The 27,755-nt window shown below is 39.2% G+C and overlaps 3 protein-coding genes across 3 annotated transcripts; 1 reads left to right on the top strand and 2 right to left on the bottom strand.

Moving 5' to 3' along the window:
* The first annotated feature begins 2,016 nt into the window (after positions 1–2,016).
* Positions 2,017–4,288, top strand: LOC147760246 (uncharacterized). Its single transcript, XM_086994415.1, has one exon. It carries the CDS (start codon positions 2,098–2,100, stop codon positions 3,694–3,696), a length of 1,599 nt encoding a protein of 532 aa, XP_086850541.1. The 5' UTR covers positions 2,017–2,097; the 3' UTR covers positions 3,697–4,288.
* Positions 4,289–6,142: 1,854 nt separating this feature from the next.
* Positions 6,143–10,916, bottom strand: LOC147760245 (uncharacterized; the record flags this gene model as incomplete). The annotated part of the gene is made up of 2 exons (XM_086994119.1): positions 6,143–7,328; positions 9,332–10,916. Coding segments are annotated over 2 exons (1,764 nt in total), but the record flags the coding sequence as incomplete, so codon positions are not given.
* An 11,558-nt stretch (positions 10,917–22,474) lies between these two features.
* Positions 22,475–26,761, bottom strand: LOC147760244 (uncharacterized). The gene is made up of 3 exons (XM_086994417.1): positions 25,332–26,761; positions 23,910–24,004; positions 22,475–23,221 (listed from the first exon to the last, which is right to left on the bottom strand). The coding sequence occupies exons 1-3, from the start codon at positions 26,602–26,604 to the stop codon at positions 22,622–22,624; spliced, it is 1,968 nt and encodes a 655-aa protein (XP_086850543.1). The 5' UTR covers positions 26,605–26,761; the 3' UTR covers positions 22,475–22,621.
* Between the last annotated feature and the right edge of the window lie 994 nt (positions 26,762–27,755).

Here is a 27,755-nt window from a genome sequence, read left to right as displayed (position 1 = left end):
CTTACTATGGTTACCGCCCATGCATCAGCGCTTGAACATGTTTTAAAATTTAGTATTTTTCTCCACAGGTCATGGGAAGCTATGGTAATAGTGTTGGAGCCTGCTAGGTTAACATCTAGTTTTTTTTTTTACTTATTCCAGCTATACATGTGTTTCAGTTTTATTTTATGCTCTATAAAATGTACATTTTTAATGTGTTTCGTTCTTTTTTCTTGTGGTTCAAAAATAATTAATTCATGAATTATACCACAAGTAGAGCGCCGTCTACTGTTACGTCTCCGTTTCACAGTTTTTCTTATTATTAGAACATGAATTGCTTTTCAACGTTTATTATTAATTGTACACATCATACTAGCAGCTACGACGTGCGCGAGACACGTCATTTAATCTGAGGATCTTGTCTCTAGGAGTTATCACTCCGGCAGCCTGCATGGTATATTGTCAGATGAGATCTACGGTGATGAGACTTCGCAGATGTCTTGGTCGGAGGCGGACAGCCCGTCTACCTGTACTGTTGTTAATAATATGGGCATTGGTTTACATCTTCGAATTCATGAACGGTTTTAAAAGTAAGCATTATTCGCCATTAAAGAGAGTACAGCTCATTCATAGCATGTATATATAAATCCTGTTTTTGGAGTCCTTAATCAAAATTTAATTTATAATTCTAATTATGTTTCTTGTAGATTTATCAACATTCAAGCATTGTGTGCAATCGGGCATATTTGAAAATACTTTTATTTATATATTAAAGAATACATTTTCAAGTTTCAATATTATTCATGTATTGAGGGACTAATCTTCATATATTTTAATGTCACTATCATATTATTATATATATTTATTGGTAATTCAGTCCTGTCGTCAGCAGTGGCGGGAGTTAACACGAGTGGGAAATTAGTGGCTATGAACAGGACTGTTACCTCCGGAGAAACCATCTACCGGGAGAATAAGAAGGGCCATCTTTCCCAGTTAACAAAAGTAATGCCGGCTGTCAGACCAGACAATACTGGTAGTTTCAAATCTCCTACGTCAGCATCCTACAAAGAGGAATCGTTAACTGCAGCACAACATCACTTGGGTCAACATCAGAATACGACATCAGACTTTGTCTTGGTCTGGTCGCATTATACCGCAATTCCACAAACGTTTATGGATAAAATTGAGACCCTTCTCCAGTTGCATCCAGGAAAACGCGTTGTAATTTTATGCGGAAGCAGTGGATGTATAGATCAAACAGACGCCAAGTCATGGAAACACGTAACAGTACTTCGTTTACTAATATCTGAGTTGACTCAGGGCACACCACTAGACGATTTTGTGTCTAAATCTGCCATTCTAAAATTGCTCATGGGTCGTAAATTTATGGCAGTCGTACATGAAATAAGTGTTTTACTTGCAATATGGAGATTTGGTGGACTTTACATGGATGTAAAAAGAACAGTGCCGTCAAATTTACCAGTTGAATATTTCACAGGGGAATGGATGTCCACTGAAGGCATCTTTTTCGTATCCAGGTTTGAACGACATTCGTTGTTCGTCAAAAATGCTATGGTCGAGATTCAGTCGGCCTACAGCAGTCTCAGTAGAAGTCAAATCCAAAATTGGGACACTGCTTCAGTCTTACTAAAATCAAAAGTTCTAAGTCAGGTAGATAAGAGACAAGTTGAAAAGGACGGTGCAGATTCTGTTACACCCTTTTTGCAAGATGAACTCTTTGGGATCCTAACATTTGACCATCGAGTGAAGGTGGCGAGGGACATCAACGATGAAATTCAAACGTTAGCAGGGCTACAATTTCTTCCCTTTGTTGACCTGTTTGTGGACGGGGATACTTGGAACGTCACCAGTGTAGTAAAGACATTTGCTCAGTCGGAGAATCCTGACACTTTTTGGGAAGAAAACACTAAAACACAAAGTCATGGAAAGGCAACAAATCCGTCCTTGTACATGACCCAAAATGATGCAGGTAATTCAATATCTAAAACAAGAGATACAAAAGATCAGCATAGAAGTGGGTCCATTGTTTCCAACGAAAGAGATAATCTCAAAGAAGCAATCACAATATTTCTTAATGGATGGTATAACGCCGGCAACATGATGTGGCCACCAAAAGTTAATTTAAACCCTTTGATTTTATCGATACATTTTGGATCAAATTTCTGGGAGAAATTACTAGCTGAGCCTGGCAGAAATTACCTTCGGAATCACGGCCCTGTGGGGGCTCGAGATGACGTCACTTTTAATTTCTTAAAATTCCAAAATATTTCAGTATATAAATCGGGCTGTTTGACACTTTTAATGCGCAATCCCAATCCAACCATTAAAACAGAGGATATATTTGTCGTTGATGTGAACAAAAGCGCTCTAGAATTAATTGCTCCATATCAAATACGAAAATCAGCGATATACGTCACCCATAACTTGCCCAGTTCGAAGGAATTTGATAGATTAACACGTTACGAAGCGACAAAAAGTTTGATGGAAAGATATTCACGCGCAAAATTAGTTATAACCTCGAGTATCCATTGCGCGCTTCCTTGCGTTGCCATGGGAATTCCAGTAGTTTTTGTAGAAACTGATGTCCTACCTGGAGGTGAAAAGCGTCGAACTGAGGGCTTAACAGAACTTTTTCACACAGTTACTGTAGACCGTATGATGAAAACCTACCGAGGCCTGGAGAGCTTTAATTGGGACAAACCGGAAATGAACCCAAATCGAGAAATCTACATGCGCTTTCGAGCCACCTTGTGGTACGAGATACGAAAATTCCGCGCATTACGGGAAACGGCGATAACATTTGGAATCGCACCCTTCAAAACTTTCAGGCAGTTCAACGAAAATGAAAAAACTGAATCGGTATTCTATCAAGTGTACACAACGAATGATCAGACAAAGTGGAACCGCCGTTCACTCGAGAGTATATTTTACCACTATCCAAATACGAAAGTATGCATTTTAAGCAATGTTTTGACACAGAAAGCGTTTTCTGAGTTCAGTGAGGCAGGTTTCCAAGTAGAGGTCGAGAACTATACTCTCGAAAATTTACTAAGTCGAATTGAAAATCTGGAACCAGACACTTTCGCAGGTCGCTCGACAGCGTTTTTGAAAAGAATACCCGTTATTTCAAAAGGACCAAATTGGTATGCCCATGAAAGTGATTTGATCAGGTTGATATTGTTATATCTGTACGGTGGCGTTTACATGGACACTGACGTTATTTTGGTGAAGAGTTTACATTTTTTGAATAATGTAACTGCCTGGGAAAATAGAGAAAATTCCAAGTTAAATAACGCTGTTCTAAAATTTGATAAACACAATCCATTTATCCGTGAGTGTATTAAAGAATACCTCCTTAACTATACGGAGATAGGTTGGGCGGCAAATGGACCGCATCTCCTCACCCGCGTGGCGAGAAACCATAGCACGTGGATGTGTGACGTGAACAATTTTGAAGACGTATTGAAAAATGAGTCATGCATTGTCAGACGTTTGTATCGGCAATCGTTTTATCCTATTGAGTGGCCTAATGTTATACGAGAATGTTTCCTTGATAAAGGCAAAGTCAGCGAAGATTCCTTTTCTGTGCATCTATATAACAAATTGTCAAAAGCGTATGGGAACGCTACCAAACCTGGGACGCTCTGCCGTTACCTGCTAAACAATTTTTGCATTTTCTGTGGAGATTTTGTTTAAACCGTCTGTAATGCTTGCGTGATAGAACAAAACGGCAAAATAATGGAGGCCTGTTATATAAAATCAGCTTGGTATTACCTACGAAAGTTAATATTAATGACGATGGTGTATATTATTCCCAGTTCACGTTTCACATGGATTATTCACTTATTTAAATAGATTTGAACAAAAGATTTACTTTAATAAAAGTGTAGTAGTAACAAAAGCATGCCTGGGTTAGAAAGACAGGTGGAATGTCTACATATTATGATGAAAATTATGAAAGGTGGTAGATTACAGAATGTTTATGATTTGTTTTAATATTTATTCTAATAATCGTTTATTGATCCCATGTGCTTACCATGTGATTGAATTTGTTAATCTTTATAGTATAAATTGCGCCAATCAATGTCAAACATCGCAATTTTCTGCGTCCATTTTTAAAAGTCTTCATACTTTTATATTTTAAGTAAACCTGTCACTTCTTTCTCTTCGTATCTGTAAAGGCAGCATTTTGTTACTTTCAAACTACCTTCTGAACAATTTTTGCATGTTCTGTAGAGATTTATTTTAAACCATCTACCAGTATAATGATTGCATGATAGAAGCAAACGGTAAAATAATGGAGGTCTGTAATATAAAATCAGAGTGGTATTACATACAAAAGTAAATGTGTATCATGATGGTGTATATTATTTCCTGTTCACGTTTTACATGAAATATTCATCTTTTCATGTAGATTTGCACACAAGATTTACAGCAATAAATTTCTAGTAGTAATGGAAGCAGGCCTGGTTAAAGAAGACCGGCGGAATGTCTACAAGTCTTCATGAAAATTATTGAAAATGGTGGAATACAGAATGTTTATATATTATTGTAATATTTCTTTATAAGTGTATATTGACACCATGTGTCTACTATCCGATTGACCCTGTTGCATTTTATGTTATAAATTGTAGTATTCATAGTCAAACATGGCAGTATTTTTCGTCCATTAAAAAAATCTGCCTATTTTTCTGATGCATGGATACAGGGGATATTTTAATGTGACTTGGGGTGTAATGAAACTGATACCCTTGGTTATACCTAATTGAGAGCCGCCGCAGAGTTGGACCGACCCAGCTAGTACGATGTGTGAATCTGAAGGCAGACTTCGAGTTTAATAAGAACACCAAATGCAGATGAAGCAGCAGACAGCACTTAAAAGCAGACCCTCAGCCGTATGCTTGAATATAGGTCAAGTTAATTAAAAACCCATTCAAGACTCTATACTCTCTGGAATCCAAGGGCCGAAGCCATGTTGTTCTTTAACATAAAACAAACATGTTATTTACTATTTTAGGACAATATATTTTTGTGTGTGTGTGTGTGTGTATAAAGACACAACAATTTAGTTGAACCTAAGTATGTGGGGCATTGAATGAGTTTTTAATTGGCTTCCTTAGCTTAAAGCCATGCATATGGCTGGAAGTGTTGTGTGCGCTGCTGCTGTTATGTTCCTTACTCTTAGGCTAGATAGTAGATCAAGAGCCGTACACTTTTCCGGTATCAAAAACGGAATCATTCTTAAAGTGATTTAAGTAAGACCTTTTTCTCTAGTGTCCAAATATGTGTGATAGCATTCTCAATATACTAGCTTTTAATGTGTTATCACACCTTATATAAACCTTCCCCGTCAGCAGCAAGTGCTTTTTTCAGAGGGGGAAGAAAATACAATGGGCTGTATCACAATCAGGGATACAAAACAGCAGTCACATTGAGAGAAAAAATGAACTCTGATGCATCTGTTTAATTTTGTAACAGATAAAAAGAATTACATCTTAACTATGACATCCACATTTTTAGAACACAATATTGATTACTTTTTGTGCTACGCTCAAATTAAAAGAACGCCCCTTAGGCTAAATATATGATCTGGGGGTACGGACACTACACATTCAAGTAACTGATACTTTTGTAACTGAAATATCATGTTGTTTACCAGTTATTTTTGCCAACATTCTAAAAAAATATCAAAATAAAGATATAACAGCAGTACTTTAACCAAAATAATACAAGTACATGTATTAATCAAAAAGTTTTTTGGAGAAACACTCAGCACGTTTTTCAGTGGATGCTGGAGCTTGGTTGTGTGCCATTCAGTTTGACTTTCATTCACCAGACTTTAATATAAACTTTTCTTTCTGTTGCTTGACCTTTTTTATTTATTCATTTTTGTTTGTTTGTTTGTTTGGTTTTTTTGTTTCAGTATTGATTCCTGTTTTTTGAGTCTTTTCTTCTTTTTTATTTCTCGTTAATTTGCACCTCTTGTTCTACTGTTTTCAGGATTGTTGGGTTTCTGCTTTTACTTGACTCTCTGTCAGTATACCCTAATTTCTTCTCTTTACTTTAGTCTTTCTTGCTGGGCCAGCCTATAGTGATTCTTCATTTTTTTTTTTTTTTTGCTTATCTGCTATGTTATGTGTGTTGCCGTGACCGTACCGTTAAAAACTCAAAAAGCGTTCTTGGTTTGAATAGATTGTATTTCGCTGAATAAACTGATGAAAACTGATGAAAACTTATGAAAACTAATGAAAACATAAAACTATATGATCCCGGAGACCCGTGTTGCTGAAACTGAAAATGTAAGGGCGGGATCTAAACTATATACCCGAGTGTCATGTGACATGAACACATCTCACTGACTACTCGCACTAATCACTGCTCCACGTGTTGCAGTTACATGGCTCCCCAAAAAATAACTATTTTTTTACATTAATATTACTTAAACATACATTATATTAGTGGCGTTTTAAATCAAATTGAATTGATAAGCACTAATAACCTTACACCATGGAATCCATTTACTAAATCACTAATGATTTTATATACCAGAAATATCTTTACCCTTAACCGTATTTGTAACCGTATATAAATTATAATAAACCGTAAATATAATTAATAAACTGTTTATAAAGTATGATAAACCGTATATATAATTAATAATCATATACCGTATGATATCATTGATATACAATAACATTTATTGACCTTTGACCGTTAGGATACCATAGAAATAGACATTAATAATGCTTTACAACTTCTACATTATTTAAGCATTGACCCTTTAACTGTGTGCACCAACATTACCTTATCTTCTAAAGAAGACGCCACAACTGTTAACTGTTCTATTATCTGAAAAGTTCTAATGATGATATGAATATAGATACATACTTTAACAAAAAACAAACGTCAAATATAGATAACCAATTAAGTATGTACAGTGTGTCCTTAAGACATAGCAATTACAATTTAAATTTGTTCATGCATGACATCCATATAAAATGATGATGATGCTTTGTAACAACTGAATTCCTTACTACTATACCATCAAACTAATTTATTAATCCAGCAAAATGCTATACTTAATTTGCAACGTATGCATTTAGGTTAACAATTGGCTCTTTGACGGGGATTAAACCCTGCAATAAATCATTAATTATTATCAGTGCTTGGAACTAAAAGTACCAACTTCTGAATTGGTCTGTCTAAAAACACACTTGGATCTAACCTTCGACCAGCAGAATCTAATGCATGAGTACTCATTGCTACTTTGACTTTTCTGACATTTCTGACATGCTCATCATCACTGGGATAAACATTTTCAACTCTTGCTAATGACCAAAGATTTCTTGGTAAATTCTCATCTTTAATCAAAACAATATCTCCAACACAGAAATTGCGTCTAGGCCTTAACCATTTTTGTCTCACTTGTAAGGTTTGCAAATATTCTTTGCGCCATCTTAACCAAAACTGATTGCATAAATACTGAACTCTTCTCCAGTGTTTTCTACAATACATGTCTGCTTTCTGGAATTCACCAGGAGGCGGGAGAATAACATTTGTTTTGGTGGTTAACAAGTGGTTGGGGGTTAATGGCTCAAGGGAACATGGGTCATTTAGGTTGTCAGAGGTAAGAGGTCTGCAATTAACAATTGCGGTCACTTCATGCATCAATGTCCGTAACGACTCGTCGTTCAATTGAGACTGTGACTGCTCAAGCAGAGAAGACAAAACATTTCTCACAGTTCGGATTTGACGTTCCCAGACTCCTCCTGCATGGCTGGACGACGGTGCATTAAACTCAAATTGAATGTAATCGCATTGTCGTTCCCTCAAAAATTCTGACAAAGTATGCTGATCCATTTCACCGAGTGCTCTTTTAAGCTCGTTGTTTGCTCCAATAAAATTTGTACCACAATCTGAACGCAGCAATCGGATCGGTCCACGTATTGCTTGAAATCGACGCAATGCGTTTATGAAGGAGTCCGTTGTCAACGCGGTTGCCACCTCAATGTGAATAGCCCGTGATACAAGACATGTGAACAGCACACCGTAACGTTTGACCTCCTTTCTTCCTTCCTTCACGGTGAACGGACCAAAACAATCAACGCCGACGTATGTGAACGGGGGGCTTTCTGTCAAGCGATCTGCGGGTAAATTTGCCATCCTCTGCTCTCCCACTGAACCTCTCGTCTTTTTACATGCAACGCAGTTGGATATCAGTTTCGACGCGGCTGAGCTAGCTGAAATGATCCATATGCCAGTTGACCTAAGGTAGTTAACTGTCATTCCTCTGCCTTGATGACCGCATGATCGGTGCGCGTGCTGTAAACATGGCGATGTAATATGATGAGATTTGGGTAATATAATAGGATGACGAATGTCGTAAGCAGCATAGGTGACATGCGAATTCGTCCTCCAACCCTCAGAAGTCCTTCCTTATCAAAGAAAGGGTTGAGCTTTCTCAGAGACTGTTCCTTATCTCCATTCGGGAATGCCTCGGCCTGCACGTGTTTGAAAATTTAATTTCGCGCTCCTTTTATATCGTCAACAGTGATTGGCGAGTGTGCCTTCTGACCCTCTCGACGCAAAATTCGGCGATAGCGTAGGCAGACGGCGATGGCCCGTTGCGCCTTGTACCAATCCGAGAAACGTTCAAGTCGATCCAGAATTGACACGTGGGATGACGTAGACAACGCTGATACTGCTTGCCTCACTTCTGGGTCGTCTTGGAGAAGAGAAAAATCATTTTGTTCCGTAGAAGCGATCGTTGTTTCCCATAAAAAGGAAGGTCCGTGAAACCAATGCTCATGATTAGCCAGATCGATGGCAGATAAACCTCGCGAGGCAACATCAGCCGGGTTGATCTCTGATGAAACGTACAACCACTGGTTTGGCTCGGTGAAGTCCCTAATCACTTGTACTCTGTTGGCTACGTAAGTGTGGAATCGTCGTGCCTCGTTATTGATGTACCCGAGTACTATCCGACTATCTGTCCAAAAGTATTCAGTCAGTTTCTCAAATTCCAGCTCGGAGCGTAGGAGAGACGCTACTTTCACAGATACGGTGGCTGCTGTCAGCTCAAGTCTCGGAATGGAAACGGCCTTAAGCGGTGCTACCCTGCTTTTACCCATGAGTAAACAACAGTGTATTTGTCCTCTTTCGTTCACGAGCCGTACATACGAACACTCTCCATAGCCTCCTGCGCTGGCGTCACAGAAATGGTGCATTTCAGCAATTGACACTGAACCAAACTCAGGCGGCTTGTAACAGCGTTTCAAACTGATAGATTCCAATGAGCGAAGACCAAGCCTCCATTGCTCCCACCGTGATCAAAAGTTGTCGGGTATGGGGTCGTCCCAGTCTAAATTCTCAGCACACAGTTCCTGTAGAATGCGCTTGCCGACCATGACAACTGGAGCAACAAATCCAAGTGGGTCAAAGATCGAGCTGATCGTAGACAATACACCACGTCGAGTTAATGGCCTATCCTTGAGTAGTATTCGGAACTGAAGCTGGTCAACTTCTACACACCATTGAACACCAAGGGCTCTCTCAGGTGAGTACTTGTCTGCATTCATATCAATGACATCACAGTCGTGTGCTCGATCACCAAGTGGAACTGATTGGATGACTGCATTAGAGTTCGAGATGACCTTGTGAAGACGAATGCCTCGCTTCCCACAAAGCTGTCTGGATCGGCGCAGAAGTTCTATGGCATCTGATTCAGTAGCAGTCGACTTCAATCCATCGTCCACATAAAAATTTCTGTGAATAAAGTGTTTCACATCGGAGCCGCATTCATGTTCGTGTAAACTGGCCATCTTTTTCAAAGCAAATGATGCGCAGCCGGGAGAAGAGGTTGCTCCAAATAAATGAACACACATGCGGTAGTCAACAGGTTCTGATTCAAAGTCATTGTCTTTAAACCACAGAAATCTCAAATAGTCTCGGTGTTCTTCGTTGACACGAAATTGATAAAACATTTTCTCAATGTCACACGTGAACGCGACCGTTTCATGGCGAAATCTCAGCAGAACACCAATTAGAGAGTTGGTCATGTCAGGTCCTTTCAGTAAATGTTCGTTCAACGACGTGTTCTTGTATCGTGCACTACAATCGAATACAACACGCAGTTTTTGTTTATTGTACACTCCATGGTGGGGAATATACCATGTACATTTACTGACGTCACTCGTGACTCTTTCAGCGTGTCCGTTGTCTATCAGCGTCTGCATGAATTTCGCGTATTCGCGAGCGTAGTTTGGGTCCTTTGTAAAACGCGATTGCAAAGACGACAAGCGTTTCACAGCTAATTCTCGGTCATTGGGTAGAACAGGATTTTCCTTTCTAAACGGCAACGGCATTTCGTAATGTCCGTCGTTCGTGACGTGGATGCCTCTCTCGAGTATGTCTATAAACCGGCAATCTTCACGGGAAGGCGCGACAGTATCAAGCCGTTGATCGTTAAAATCGAGTTCTAGCATTTGCGCAACGTGCTTTGGTACAAATATTTCCTTGATACGATTCGGTTTGCAGAAGATCACTTTCTCGTTCATTTGGTATGACGACTTGACTTCTGGGGACACTTCATGGATCATCACACGATGACTTATGAAACCTGGGTCACCATCGTAGTTAACGAGTCCCGTTCCCACTATACTCCAACCGAGGCTAGTACGAAGAGCGTAAGGGCCGTCATTCATAGGGGGTATGACCTCTCGCGGGAATAAAGCGGATGGGCAGTTGTACCCGATGAGTAAGCCTACTTCAAAGTCGCCTCGAGGAATCAATTTATCAGCAATCGGTTGCAGATGGGGCCACTGGCGGGCGATGCCGGGGGATGGAATATGATCGCGATTGGCTGGTATCACGTCTCTCGTGTAACAGGGTGGTAAGGTAATTCTCTCGAAACCGTCTTATGCACGCACGGATAAACCGGAGATCTTGCTACTGTCCAAAATCTGATTACACGCAGACATGGTTGACAATGACAGTTTAACAGGTGTGCCTTGTAACTGTAGGGAATCGGAAGTGTTTCTCAGAACAAAAGAAATACACTATAGCTAATAAGTCCCCGGTCACTTTAATAGCACACGCTGTCTACATCAGACGCGCTAATGCGCACGTCCCCGACAGTGTTAATGATAGGGGGATTACGATGGACAGCGCATGTTGCTCACAGCAGTAGGCACTGCCGCCGAAGTTAAACCGGTAATTAAGGCTTTAACTTGACTAAACATGTTTTGCTTTGTAACTTGCGTCCTTCAGTCTTGCTGTTGCGGAAGCGCCGGCGGGACATATCTCCACCTTGCCGATATTTATCCCGACTCTCGACTTTAAAAGTATTATTGGTTTTGATTTTATCAAAGTCTTATTATATCAGAAAACCTGCATATTTTCATACGTGAAGAGAATTATAGAAACTGTAGAAAAAGCTACTCGTACATCAGGGATAAAAAACAACACCTTGCAGCACTATTACCTATTATTCATCACCAGAAGTTACTGTTTCACTTTTTTCTCCCAAATTACAAAGTCTGATGACAACTGAAAGCCTTTAGCCCTTTAGGGCAGTGGGAGTAATAAAAGTATATTTTGAAGAATTTTCCTAGCCTTCGGCAATTTCCGCAAAGCTTCGGCATGCGCGGCAATACAGAGCTGTCGATATCTCTATGCGTGAACAATAGAATTGGTGGAACAACGGTTAACGTCGTTGAGTCGTCTGCAACCTACCCGACGGGAGTTCGTGTCCCTGTTGGTACTTTTGAAGATTTTGAAATTGTCATTATTATAAATATCTATTAATATATAAAGCAGTCGTGGCAAATTGTTTTTGCAACGGAAAGCACAGTAGGAAGGTTTGTTGTTATTGTTAAAGTTATTATTACTGGGGACATAAATAAGTATGCTAATCTCTTATCATGGTATAATGATTGATACGATGGGTATCAAATAGTTTTCCTTTGATATAAACAACAAAAGAGCGGCCTTCCAAATATCTTTGCTGAATGTTTATAACGTAGGTACTATTATGCGCAAAAATATTGATACATGACGCAAACGACATTTACTAATTTTGGTAATATCAATTTTAATTAAAATTAAATTTAATTGAAATTAAAATTAAAATTTGTCTAAACGTGCATATTACCATTCACCTTGTTTAAAGGGTTCGCAACACTTTACATTCTAATACATTTTGCCAATTTTCATGTTTGCTAGTTTATTTTGATTTGAGAGAAAGCGAGAGAAGACCCTCTACTAGGGCCGCAAATTAATTATGAGTATTTTTCTTCAGTGCAAGAGACTGTGAAATGAAAAATCAATCTGTAACTCTGGTATAGGGTGGCCTTGTGTGTGTAATAATATACAAGTAGGGGCAGGGGTACAGTTTTATAGTACAAATAGTCATTTTATACATCTTATTGATCTCATCGTCGGGTCATTGTTTACAATAGCGCTTTGTCGCTGTGCGAACCTTTTTGCATTTGAGTTAGACTCAGTCAGTAACAGCTGGTGATTTTGTCTTTTTTGCGTTTCATTGACAATATTTTGGCCACCTAAGTAGGGAAATGTGGCTCTTTGTTTTGAAATGACATTTCCATTGTTCCTTTGAACATGCAAAAGTCAACACACTTACGTCAACATACTTACTTTGTAATACCAACCCAGGGGAAGAAACAAAAGCCTCATAAGGTGTCGTCATTCACACTGTAAAAGGTGTTAATTTCATGCTTCTATTGTTTGCCCATGAATCATTATGACAAATTTGTAGGGTTGCCAGATCACTGGCGCTTCATTCAATTCTCTATATCTGCCCTGCAGCCTGGGATGAGTGATACTTGACTGACCTTTGTTTACATCTGGAGATTTTCTTTATAATTCGATCAGTGTGCATAAATTATGATATTTTCCATCAGGAAAAATACGTGATAATGTTACGATTCTTATTTTACGGATACATAATTACAAAAATTAATTCCTGATTTAATACCCCCTATTTCAGCGCCTATTCCTGGCTGCGTTAATTATGGGGGGTTGGAAAGTAATCCGTTAGAACGCAGGAGTGATGCTTGCTACTCTTACCAACGGTGCATCACCGATCAACTAATCTCAGCCACCTGAAGCAGAATCACCAACAAAAGACAAATTGGACTACATCTGCCTTCTTGTTGAGACATCTTATGTAAAAAAGGCGATAACGGTCAAAACATACGTGCTTCGTGGTTTATTAAATGTTCATCGTATTTTTTCGTTCGTTATTCTTATGAGTTAAGCAGCTTCACCTCCGTGACACCCTTTTTATTTATTTAAACCATTGTTAGATAAACCATGGGTTTCACTCCAGATTTCACGATCGAGCAGCTGATCATGAGGAGAGTGTAGCATGCTATAGTAAACTACCCCAAATAAATATACAACACCTCCAGGGTTTCACGATCGAGCAAGTGATCATGAGGAGAGAGTGTAGCAGAGAACTTCATTAATGGTCGTCATAATTGGTGGTTGCCTTGGGAAAATGAGTTACATGATTACATAATACAGATACATAATAAAATAAGATTAATACTAAAATTTTCCCTGATACAAAAACCCCTATTTGAGCGCTTATTCCTGACTGCGTTAATTACGGGTGATTAGAAAGTAATCTATGAGGACGCAGGAGCGATGATCGCTACTCTTACCAACGGTAAATCACCGATTTACTTGACTCCGCTACTTCGAGCAAAATCACACACCACCAAAAGACAAATTAGACCACGTTCGTCCTCTTATTAAAACAAAGAATGTAAAAATGTGATGTCGGTCAAAGAAGAGGCCTAGACTACGTGCTTCATGGTTTATTAGATAGGCCTATTCATTGGATTTTTTTATTTCATTATTATAGCTTCACCTCGCGAGACCCTTTTTTATATATTTAAAACACAGCACCCCACTGGTTTCGCGATCATGAAGAAAGGGAGTGTAGCAAAGAACCTCATTAATGGTCGTAATAATAGGTGGTTGCATTGTAGGCCTAACCTTGTTCATTTTAGTCGACAGACTAAGCTAGAAGAAAGAAAAGATCATTATCGCCTCTCTTTACTTAGGAACAATAAGGATGGCTAGTGGCAGCATTTATAAGTTCTTTTATTTAGAAACTTTCCGATCCTTTGTCTGGGACTGCGTCCGAGAAACGGCGATAACGACAGGGACGTCCTCGAACATTTTGGACTCAGTGCAAATAAAAAAAAAAATCCGTTAAGAAGTAGCCTTTAAATGTCCTGTCAAATAATTTTGCGATGGCTCAGAGAGTTCTAGAATGAATGACAAGCAACGACATTAGGGTTAATAATAGACTAAAAACTATCAGAGTGTAGGCCTGTCTTACTTCATTTCTAAGGCCATCTTGTGATACGAGTCATGATACACTACAAAAGAGGGGGTAGCAGTGTATGATTTAATACAGGGATACCATCGATAGTATATCAATAGAAAATCCCAATCCTCAAATGTTTTTTAATTCATTAAATATAAACGGTTTTTTCTCGTACAATGGGTCTGGTATAGTTGTATTGGCCTATCAGTTGGAAACACGTGGTTTGCAAATGGCGGAGGTGCCGTGGTAGTTATTGTCGTAAAATTAGCTGGATACGGTGCACGTGAGAAAATTATTCATTAAATTTAGTTTTCGAGCGTCAGCTTAATCTGGTAAAATGCGAGACGAAAAAAATGATAGATAGAGCCTTATGACCCACTGTAGAATGATGCCGAATAATACATCAACGACGTAGTTTATCGGCAGATAAACGTGTTTCCATTCTGGGCTGACTGAGGAAAGGTTTGAGAGAGCATTTAAAGAAGAGGCGGTCGAACCAATAGTGAGTAGGAAGTGTGCTGCAATCAAGACGAACAATACCGATCATAAGTGGACAGCTAATAACCCCTAATTAACCCCGGGTTACGCGCTGCTGTGTTGACTCCTTGCTGGGAAGGGGTAGCGGCCTCCTACTGCTGTGCGTAATCAAACATTGTCTTCTAACATGCGGCTACACGACGGTTGCATTGTATTAATAAAGTAATACCTATTCATAAGGAAGGGGGCGGATGGTAATCTTACGAGAATTAAATCAGTTATCGATCATACGCGTACCAATAGTCGTGTTTTTTTTAGCTATACGGTATCTGACTGAGTGTCAAGCATAGCGTAAATGAGCTGCTCTCTTTCTGGGTTACTTTCATGCGACATCCAAACTGGCACTATCATGGTTGACTGACTGACAGAAGTACTGTTTGAAGTATTGACAGCAGTATTGACCACATTGACCTTAGTAACTGCATTCTGGCGTTGAAAATCAGGGTCATGTAACGATGCAGGGTGTTTTTGTGACATTTTGAACAGGTAAGTTTATTAAAGCACCCTTTAGCAATGTGATTAGGCTCCAAACATGCCATGCAAAGACGTTTGCTGAATAAAAGTTGTTTTCTCTCGGATAAGGGCATTTCTAAGAAAGCACTACATTCATTCAGCTTGTGGGTTTGTTGACAATGGGGACATACCTGATCAGTGATCACAGCGAAACTTGAACCTGGTGGATGTGCACTGGTCCTTGGCGTTGGTGGATGTGACGTGTGAGTTCTCCTCATAGGTGACGTGCGTGCTGTCTTTGTCTGTGGAAAGCGAGTAGTCTGCACACTGGGACCTTCGGATTTAAGTGCCTCCCTTCCGAATACCGGGTCGTTGACTGCCTCCGATTCATGTTCAATAAAGGTGACCAAATCTGAAAACACTACAGACCTTTTTTCATCTCTGACAACCTTTGCAACAATACCCCTCCAACGGTTCTGGGAGTACATGGGAAGCTTTTTAACAATAGCTTGCATGTGTGGGGCATGATTGAGAACTTGTAAATTATGCAAATGAAGCATTGCTGAATGACACTTAACTAAATACACTGAAAGCCCCTTGAGACCAACACTATCCTCCGCTCTAACAGCGGACCATGCTAACAATTTATTCAAGTATGCCATTGAAATTTTGTATTCGTTACCATACTCTTTATGCAACAATTCACGTGCCCTTTTGTACCCATCTGGCATATAGAGACAACCACTTATCAATTCTTTCGGTTCACCATCTGTGTATTGATAAAGGTAGTACAATCTATCAGTGTTTGATGCAACTCTAGATTCTATTCTAGTTTCAAAAGAAATCATGAATGCACTATAAGTCAATACATCACCCTTAAACACTGGAATCTCTGGCTGCGGTAAAGGCGGGATGCACTGCACAAGATAGGGCACATCTTGTTGGCGAGGATAGAAGACGGACGTTCCGTGAGGATCATTTGGAAGGAATGCATTTGGTACCTCTGGTCCGCGAGAAAAGTAGCCGGGTGTACCGCGAAGATAATCTGGAAAGTCACTGGTCACGTCTTGTCGCGACTGGCGAGGAACAAAGTCTGACACACCATAGGTATCCGTATGGAGCATTTCACCTTTGGCACCGTGGGAATCCGCCGTGACAGCTACACCGTGAGGATCCTTGCCGTAAGTCACACCGTGGGGGTCCATTCTGTCAGCTGCACCATGGGGAACCTTGCCGTCAGTCACACTTTGGGGGTCCATTCCGTCAGTCACGCCGTGGGGGTCCATTCCGTCAGTCACGCCGTGGGGGTCCATTCCGCCAGTCACACCGTGGGGGTCCATTACGTCAGTCACACCGTGGGTGTCTGTGTTAACTTGACCTTGAACAGTTTCTACGTATTTTTCAGTCTTTGTTTTATCCATAGGCAGTCTAAAAAGTGATTCTAGATCAGAGTTTGAGCTATCTGAATCTGTGTCAAGGGCGGCGGCTTCTGCCGCAGCAGCTGCTGCATCCTTCTGAGACGAAATTAATTCAAATTCAGCGTCCATCAAAGCTCTTTGGCGTTTAATTTCAGTTTGTTTCTTCACATATTCCAAATTTACCTCTAAAGCTTTCGCCTTGGCCTTGGCTTTTGCATAGGATGAAGTGGACGCTCTTGACCGTGTTTTCAGCGAAGAGATGACAGATTTTTCCGTGTCTCCTTCCATATTCCCCGGGAATAGTTTTATTGTTGCCGTGACCGTACCGTTAAAAACTCAAAAAGCGTTCTTGGTTTGAATAGATTGTATTTCGCTGAATAAACTGATGAAAACTGATGAAAACTTATGAAAACTAATGAAAACATAAAACTATATGATCCCGGAGACCCGTGTTGCTGAAACTGAAAATGTAAGGGCGGGATCTAAACTATATACCAGAGTGTCATGTGACATGAACACATCTCACTGACTACTCGCACTAATCACTGCTCCACGTGTTGCAGTTACAATGTGCATTCAACGTCTTCCTTACGTGCTTCAGCAAGATTATTAGCATCTTTACGGATATTAGCTCTTTGACGTCTTTTTTTTTTCAAATTATTTTTTGCTGACAATAAAATTTTCAGGATCCCTTTTTCTTTTCCTATTTGGCTTTTTGTTTATTGTCATCCATATTGGATACTTCATTCACTGAGAGTATGATAAACGTACTGTTAATTATGCATGTATTGAAGTGTTCGTACCCCCTCAAAATATATCATACACATTAATCATAGAATATTAATCCATATACAGTTTATTATTTTGCAATTAGCTATATTTGGTAATATATTCAAACCAAGATTGCTAATTTTAAATGCAAAGAGTAGCATCCTTACTGATATTATTTCTTTGCAAAATTTCTTGCCTGACTCTAACTAATTAGTATCACTTCATCGAATATATATCAATATACGTTTTTTCTTAACGTCATAAGACATGAATGCATTTTATATAGTCTAGAACAATATTTTGTACCATATTTTGAAGTTTTATCATCATTGATAAGTAGCCAGTTATCCAATGGTTAATGTATAACTTGGGGGTACGGACACTACAGTAGGGGTACGGGCACTACATTTGGCACCAAATTCTTGCATATATTTTCATAATAAGGGGTTATGTGCTATTTTCTTCCTGCAAAATAAATGTCAGTGTGTCAATAAAATTAGACAGAATATGCTGTGATTACTAAATGAAACAGATAGGGGGGGGGACGGAAACTACAAAAAGTAGGAGACACCAAGGGGCTCATGATTATAAATATCATAGCATTATCAATAATGGTTACATATGCACAACTCCCTTGTTATGTTTAAGTTATTGCAAATGAACCAGCGTAACAGCTAAAATAGGTACTTTTTGAACACAGAATTTGCTATATTTTTGTAAATTGTAATCCAATTTTTATAATTCTTTTTTTAGTTTGCTCCTATGAACAGTGTCTTTGATATTAGTCTATCAGCAATCTCCCATAATACATTGTTAATTTATCAGACACTTGTAACATTAACCACATTTAATTGTTCACCCTGATTGTGAAACAGCCGAATGCGTGTATCAGTATGGTTAAAGATATACCGATGTATTACAAATCATTATGAGGGCAAAGGATAGGATATTTAATTTCATAAGTCATAGATGAATGACAATGAGTCAACCCGCACGAAAATGCAGTAGAATCGAAGTAGCAAAGAAGCATTAACGCAGTAGTGGTGTGGAGCATATTTGCAGTAGAAATGCAGTATGGCCTGCTGCAGTTCTACTTCAAAAAAAATACATAGGGTTGTACAGAGGAGGAGCATTAATGCAGTAGATTAGCAGCATGATAGAAGCATGTTTCAAATATGCTAATTAGCTCCCACATCGAAGCAGATTTGAAGCATGTTTGCAGTATGATTGCAGTAGTCTACTGCGCTGGAGTGTCTACTTCGTTTTCGTGCGGGAAGGGTCATTGATAGTGGGTCAGTGGTAAGAAGAGGTCACATTTTATGGATTTTTCATAAATTAAAACAAAAAAAATAACATAGTTTGAAGAAATGCTTTATTTGGTGAATGATTTGTGATCATGCTATTGTGAAACGCTTTATGTATAGATATGAGCTTTCTGCCATAAGTAAATGATACGTCACTAAAGATCATCAAAAGTCCACCTCTTGTCAGTGTATGCAAGCTGTATGGTGACTCCGCCAGGTTTCATTTTAGTTTTCCGTGCGCTGTGAAATCCTCAGAACATAATCTCCCCTTTCAATGTGTGCCTGCCTGATGTATTCGTCAAGTGTCAATGATTAATTTATATGTGATAGATACAATACGAGTCGCAGGGCCGTACGTGAAATAATACGAGTGCATTGGCGAGCCGCAGGCGTCTTTGTTTTGTTATACAGCTTACCTTAAAATGTTTCCAATGCTGCCTTAGAGGTACTGTGCCAGTATTTAGTCTATACGTTGTCATCGTCTCATTTATATTTTATTTCAACTGTTTATGGCCAGTAAGTCTATTTGGGCATGGGCAATATATTCATAGCAAGTTGAACAATATGCATGAACCCTACGTATAAATTCCTAATATATTGAAAGCAAATGTAGACCTGCTCACAACTTAGATATTTCCTTGTTATTTCTGAAATTAATTTTCTGATAAAAGTATGTCATCATATTTATTTATTTATTTATTTATTTATTTATTTATTTATTTATTATTTTTTGTTTTTTTTTTCCTGGATGGACCATCTGCGTGGTTGTCATTGGTAACAATGTAAATGACGCTGAAATTAACACCATAGCGTCCCCATGATGTGTTTTCGAATTTGGAGATTTTGCACAGTACGAGAAAGTTGCAACATTGTGCTGCTTGAAGTTTCAGGTCCTTGGACTTCTTGCATCCTGTTGACACAGGGGTAATTTCGTACTGAAGGGGGAATTGACTTGGCATCCCCATCTCCTTCAAATTATCTTGGATCCGCCCCTGTGAATTTAATTAGACTAAGATGAAGTCACGCGAGTAACACAAAGGGCCAGTCTTGATAAACGGTTTGATAGTATTGAAGATATCCAATTAGTTATATTATGTCTGTTTTGCATATTACACTGGTCTTTACTAATCAAATTTTTGAAATTTTCAAAGGGTTGGACATCGAGCATCTTTAATTTGCCACATGTAATGTTTATCTTCAGTGTGGTAGAGGAGATATAGACACAATGCAAATCTTAGCATGCATAAAGTGGTGGCTCTATTGATAAAAAAATATGTAAGAGATGTACGCAAAGAGGAATGAAACGGAAGTTTGACAGAGAGGGTGTGAACTCTATATTGACAAAACCCTTTAGTGCGTCCATGAAACTGGCATCGCCTTGGTTGTAGAAAGGAGGCACAGGCATCACCTTTGCTGCAGAATGATCGACCAGTTGTCAGCAAGTAACGTATTTATTTTACTCTCAAACGGGTTCGTGCTACGGGACGCAGAAAGGACACCGTCCAGTGTAAAGGGGGCTTAAAGACCATGCTGCTCTGCAATACTTCTCTCTAGTCACCCTTATCCGTAAACGAGGTCATGGTGTTATTGTAGCCTGTTCTACACTAGCTCCATATCTAGTCATCCCGTACCTTATCACCCTCTATTTCCGTTTCAGTGTTGTAAATGTATATATAATTGTTTGTATTGAGTGTACAGGTTCTGTTTTAGCATTTTTTTTAATATTAACTAAAAAACGACAAACTTTGAGGATGTTAATAATAAATATCCAGCATCTATTTACATTGATCCATTTGATCTAAATTCACAACTCATGTCAAAAATAATTTTCGAAAAAAGAAACCATCCGTGTTTTCAACAATCTAGATGCAGGCAACCCTGGGCCTGTCAAATTTGGTTTTACTTGACGAGGTTTATGTTGAAGCAGACGATACATGTGTCAGTGGCAGATTTAGAGGGGGGATCAGGGGGGTCCAGACACCCCCCCCCCCTTCGATTTTTGCTCCCCTCTTGAAATTAGAATTTTGACTAGCTGAATCATAGTCCTGAACCGCACCAAATGGCACTCTTCGCCCTCTAAAATATCAAAAATTTCCGAGGCCCTTCGGCGGGCCCCGAACACCACGCCAAATGGGTGGGTAAGGGGGTGGGGTCAGCTTCGCATCCGCCCCCCCTTCAAATAATCCTGGATCCGCCCCTGTGTGTTCCCTGTTCTAACCGCTTGAAGCTTACCCCCGGGGTAAAAAAAGAAGTGGGTGATATCAAACGTTCGTATTTGTTTTTAATTTACATCAACACGAGCACACAGACTTTAAGATGATCGAAAACTATGGACTTACAAGACAAATGATTATAGTTAAAACATAATTCATCCACCGTACGCTAAGCGACCATTATGACACATTGCTGCTTGTTAAATCTATAATTGATTAAATTCACAGAATGCAGAATATACCAGCTTATTTGTTATTAATTTCAAAAAAAAAAAAAAAATATATATATATATATTCAGACCGCCGTCGTGTTGATATACAGTACTGTTAATTAGCCTACAAAGTATTTATTTAAGCGCAAAAACAAATGTGCACCGAAAATATCGCTGTTACATTTTATTTTCATAATATAAAGCTGATCTTTTAGATTATAAGAACAGCAAACGCGTTTTACTCTCTTTTCACTAGGCAGTAATATTTACTTTTCACTAAAATTGTTTAATTAGTTTTCATCCACCTTTCAAAACCTTATTAATTCTATATTATGCATCGACATTTTCACCGGATACCCAATTTTCCTAATACTGCATTTAATAAGTGGCATTGGATAAATTGATATTTATCTTGAACAACGTTTCTATTCGGTTAAACGATTATGAAGAAATGCATTCTCCAAGGACCAACAGCAAGTTAAGCTACATTTAGCACTGTAACTAACAAGAAGTGGATGACGCAAATTTTATCCGTCATTTTCGTAGACTTCCTGACACAGTCTGCACTTATCTTTGAAAACACTAAGAAGATTGGGAACACCTGCGAAAGAAATCGTCAAATTACCAGGAAAGCTTATCAAATGATTAATCCCTCGTGTGATGAAGATAAAGATCTGCTGTGATTTGGAAGACGACTTATGGAGAAATGAAAGCTGCAGCAACACGTGCCCCATTGTCGCTGTAAGCTGATGTTTTTCTATTTTTGTAATTGCGTGACAGTTCTCGCCACAGCCTTCCATCCTTTGCAATCGGAGATTTGATAACCCGATCACATGTAACTTTGGTTTGAAAAAAAACACAACAACACATGATACAACTTTAGATATTTATTACACTCAGAGAACATGCTGGCAATTGGCGGGAACTGACTCATGGGACCTGGGCCGACCCCGTGACCAGTGAGGGGTATGAGGGGGGTGTCAGGGGGATCCGGACCCCCTTCAATTTCTGAAACAAAAACACAATAATACTCCCCTCTTAAAGGTAGAATTTTGAATAGCTGAATCACAGTTCTAAACCGTACCAAATGGCACCGTTTGACCTATAAAATAGCAACATTTCTCCAGGCCCTTCTGGGGGGGGGGAGGGGGGGGGGGAGGCCAAGGAGAAGGGAAGAGGAGGTTCTTTCCTAAAAAAAAGACCCCCTTCAGAAAAAATAATGGCTCCGCCCCTGGTGACCTCTGGACAACAGGCAGAAACCTTTCCCTGGTTATCTCGTTTTATGTCTGCTCAATTTACCACATTTTGTGTGTTGTCTGTGTAACGCTTTCTAAGACTCCCAGACCATATATTTTCATACTAATTGCACAAAAGCATATCGGATGAGACCCAGAACCGCTGACACAACGTGCACAAGCGCATCACCACTCAGACTACCCCTGGCACATGAGGACGCCGTGCTATTATCCCCGCCATGCACCTCTATCGGTGGTTTCTGTTGTGCCGCCTCGACGTCCACTGGGCAGCGGCCCGCGTCGGAATCCAACAAGATGGCCAGGTATTCTTTGTTGTAAAAGTTGACCGTCTCTCTCCTGGCCTTCAGCGTCCTAGAGAACTCTGCACGGTAGGAAGCAAACAGCTTGGAACCTTCACGATAGCCGCGTACCATTTTGGTTAATCTGACCTGGTAGTTGAAGACTGCCACCAGTGATGGGTTTGTTGCACTGCGGCTCATCTCTTTACAAGTCTTCCGGGGAGGCATATAGCGCCATGCACTGTCGCCAATGGATTTGAAAACCTCGTAAGAGAAGAGATAAGCTAAGTCTACGTCACAAATGGCTTCAGCTGCAGAAGACTTCTGTTCGTGTTCCGACATAAGCGCGATTTGGATGGTAAAATCAGTGTTGACCACATATGGAGTAAAACACTGGTCTTCTTCTTCGTTGCAAAGTGCCTGAAAAGCAAACGTTTCACCCAAGATATACACATTTTTTCAAAAGCGTTCTTGCAACTATAACTTTTTTTGTTTCAACTGGCATATTATTTATTTTCTTTAAAGTCCAGATACCATATGGGGCATGGCTTATTAAGTTTCAATAAGTCTTACCGGTATATGTGTACCGCCAAATCGGATGTTTTACAGGAATATTATTGAGGACAAAATGTTCAAAAAATTGAAAAAGACACCGCCAAATGTCGTTAAACGTTTACACAAGTAGTAATTCAGTAATTGTTTAATGGGGTCGTTGACTATTGGTAAGTACGGGAAAATTGCCGTTTTTTCCAGGAAAATCCAATTTTTGGCCAAAACGAACAGTTATTATGACTTTAATGTATAATCACAACACATTGCGAAGCGGGCATCACATTTTTGCTATCTGCAGCCACGTCTAATGATGTAAAGAAATGAAATACCATTTTTAATCAGCTTAAATGTTTTCCTCTAAAACCCAAATAGTATTTTTTACATGTACGTGATCCATATTGCTTGTGTTAACAATTAATTTTTCTATGTCCTCCAGGATTATGGTCCTGTCTCATCCGAATTCTGCTGGAGAGAAAGTCGGATTGTCACAAGAACATATCTAAAATTATATCTCTAAAACCTTAATTTCCATGGTTTCCTCGAATGAACGACTTACCTGGTCGCTGCTTCGTTCACATGGGTTCTTAAATCGCGCCCCAGAGGTGTCGATCTGGACAGTGTAACCTGGCGGATCGAAGGATTTAGTTGATGCTGGAAAGATAAAAATATACACTGAATAATACGGGAGGTTGCATGATAATAATAATAATAATAATAATAATAATAATAATAATAATAATAATATGCATTGTCTTTTGAGAGACGCAAATATAATAATATTTCCAAAGCAAAAACTTAAAAAAAATTACTAGGGTTTTCTTTCTCTTTAGATATCTGACTATAATCAGGATGGCTCCGTTGTCTTTGTACGAACATGGTGTCCCTACCTGTATGTAATAATCAGGGTGGCCTTAACAGCAAGATATTAAACAGTAAAGATATTGCAGCAAAACGGTAATTTAATTAGGTAACTGTAACCAATCCCGACACGTGCCCCTATAATCAATGTCCACTATCTACGTATTACCATTGTGGTCGATGACACTTCTATCGAGAAAATTTTAATCATGCTTATTTATTTTTTTAAACTTGGACTGATAAAGGTAACTGAAAAGCTTTTTGTATAATCAGTCCATCGACGTCCTTGTTTTCAACTGCATGTTTTTTCTTCAGTCGACGCGTCGAGCCTTGACCTCACCGAATTCGCAAATTTCTGACATTCATTTTTCACTTCATCACATAGTTGAGTGGATACTGTACATGGTTTACATAAAAAGCCTAAGGAGTGATAAATTATTCATTCATCTTGTGTCTGCAGTCAGGAGCGGATTTTCACAAACATTGTATTCAATACACGCATTACAATACAATAATTATAGCACATCCAAAACCATACACACAATACATATTGCTGTAGCAAACACTAGTAAGTAAAAAGCACAAGAATAGGGACTCTCGCACTCTCAGGCACGTCATACTGAAATTAAAAAGGGTTTTTACTAGACCCCCCACCCACCCAGTCATCAATCAACCCCCATTTTACACTGATCATTGTTCTCCTCATTGCTGGATTTTTTGTTCACTCCACAATACAATATATTTTAAATGGCCTTCATTCCCCGTAAGACCTTCGTGGGTGGGTTTTAGGATTTATCCATACACAGAATACAATCGGCGAAAGTCGGTCATAATTTTTGCGCGATTTTTGAGTGCGAGAGAATTGCTTATTTCTCGCCATGTCCTAGCAGTAACATCACATAAGCTTTTGGGTTCTGTAATAGCTTTATAATACACACATCTGGGTAGCTTCAAAATCAGGAACAGTGCTATATTATTATTATTATTATTATTATTATTATTAAATATTGAAGTGTTGAAAATACTTTTGTAGAACATGTTGTAGCTACTGTTTTACTTCTTTTATGTAACCAATGAACGTTTGCAATTTCTTCCAGCGACAAAAAGCAACAAGACTTACCTGGAACAGTACAATTTTTCATTTCTGTCACAATATTATCTGAATAACTACAAAGCCAACAAAAGGCATTCCTTGTGTAATAGTGCCACGACCACCTTTGAACATGAGTGACGGAAATTGGTCCTGTCCAACAAAGTTCTTTGAATTCTGGCTGGGTGTCTCTGTGACACTGCAATGCAGCGATGCGTCGACCCGATACTGAGGCAATTGGCATTAGGTTAGGTGGAATACACGGTCTTCCGGAAGTGTTGACTGGAGGGCGAAATAAGAAGCCACAGCCATCGGTCGATCTTGCCTGTGCCACAATGTCGTCTCCATTGATGATGTTGAAAACACTGTCAATGCCGAACGATAAGGATCTGTGACATGTGAAGTAAAAATCCCATTGTTTGACATCAGATATACCGTGGCACATTGCACAGTGTTCGTTACGAAATGTCAAGTTTGTTGCCAAGTCAGACACAGGAACCATGCGGTCAACTTCACTGGTATTATGCGGATATTCACATTTACTACGAACGGTATCATTGGGCCATTCATCTGGGCATGATGTCACCATCCAAAAGTGTTGAGAATTAAGTCCAAGAAAATGCGAGGTGGTCTGCATGATGCATTCAATATTGTTTGAGTTTAAGCGCGTGACCACCGATGAGGAACGCTTCTTACAATAGTCAGTGGCACAGCAGTCTTGGAACAAACCGCAAAAGTTGTCACAGAAGCACTCAGCTGTCTGAACTACTGTTCTCTTTAAGCAAAATGTTCTGGGTAGGTTAAGAGGGAGTGAAGTGCCATTCCAAAGAGTCACCATTGACTCACCAGCTGTTGGTGGGCTCGAATCGAAAGTTGAATTTGTGGAGTTCTCTTCTTCCCTTCTCGCATCGAACGAGAAAGGGGGTGTAGTTGCGTTCCGAGGGGAGTGCCTTTCGTCTGTGGAGACTTCCTCCAGTGGGGTATGTGTCACCGGTTCTTCCACATCGCCCTTGTCTACACCAGAAGAGGATCCATTGAAACTGGCCGCTGTTAAAGTAGGTTGGAAATGAAGCGGTGGATTCTCTTGGACATCAGCCTGGGGGGAAATTCCCGCTTCCGTTGAATTTTGGCTATCTAAACCAAAGCTAAGCGAGGTGGTGTCGCCGCGGTCGGGGAAGGTATGGGTGCTCGTTACGCTCAACCATGTCCGTGGGCTGACTGTCCCCATGCCTAAGACCCCTCGAATGAATAGATGGAGCAATAAAAAATACCGCTGCTTGTTACTGTACATTCGAGAACCCATTGCAAGAACTGCCGGCTGCAACCGAGATATTCCAAAGACTATTTCAGCATGCTTTGCTTACACTTTTATCTAAGTCGCCCTGCATGCTGTCGATAAGTCTTACCGGGCACTAAGAAGTTTATGGAAAAATTGCATAATCAAAAGCATTGATAATATCTTCGAACCAGAAGACAAAAATAAAACACAGGAAAGTAAGATAAATTACAAATTTTTTCTTACAGTAATATTTTACTGCACAAATCAAATTGTCCGTGTGCGCCAATCGAAATTGGTGGTGAAAAATTCATGGAATCGGTAACCGTAGTTGACGTATTGTTAGACAAGCAGCACGTCACGAGCACATTGTTTGAACGAAATTTTATCATTGCATGCAACACTTGCTGGTCATTGATAGTGTTATTCCAGGTTAATGTAATTGTTAACCTGGATTTAGCAAAGTCGGTCCCTTAATTTACTTTTCACCATGCTCCCGTAATGATATTACTAGGGAAGAAAAGTTAGTAGGTGTAATAAGAGGTCAGTTGGGCGGTATCGAAATGTTAAATTTAGGGATGTATAGAAATTAATTAATTGATAGAAAGGGAAGTATTCTCACAGAAACTACAAGTTAAGTTTGATTTTGATTTTGACCAGTTTTTGTCCATTCTAATTGTTGCTAGATATTAAAATACAAAATGCAATTAACATCATAACGTCATACGTGTGGGATGACCTCGTGCTTCTAGCTAAAATAAAAACAGCCTGTCTCATTTAGCGGGTTAATAATTTGTATTTAATGCATAACAGTTCTTGACACAATTTATTTATTTATTTATTTATTTGTTTTTAATTCAATCGTCCTCGTGTTTGACTATATATATACATATTAACAGTGAATTTATTTATTTATTTATTTATTTATTTATTTATTTATTTATTTACAGTTTATTAATTCATAACTTTATAGTCAATTTAATCTTCGTTCGTGTTTAGCGGGTCGCATGGCGAGTCCTGGTATTACGGGATAGTGGCATTGTTGTTTGTCACGCTTTTCATCCAGTTGCATAAGAGAGGTTAAATTGAGGTTGATTTCTATCCTTGGGGAATAGTTCAATAGATTTCTTTCCTGTGACAATACCAAATATGATACGTGAGATATAAATCGAACAATA

This window comes from Lingula anatina, chromosome 8 (genome assembly GCF_051362555.1).
Source record: "Lingula anatina isolate TDL-2025a chromosome 8, LinAna3.0, whole genome shotgun sequence".
Taxonomy (NCBI): domain Eukaryota; kingdom Metazoa; phylum Brachiopoda; class Lingulata; order Lingulida; family Lingulidae; genus Lingula; species Lingula anatina.
The sequence above is the reverse complement of the archived record's forward strand: the minus strand, read 5'-3'. Positions and strand labels throughout refer to the sequence as shown.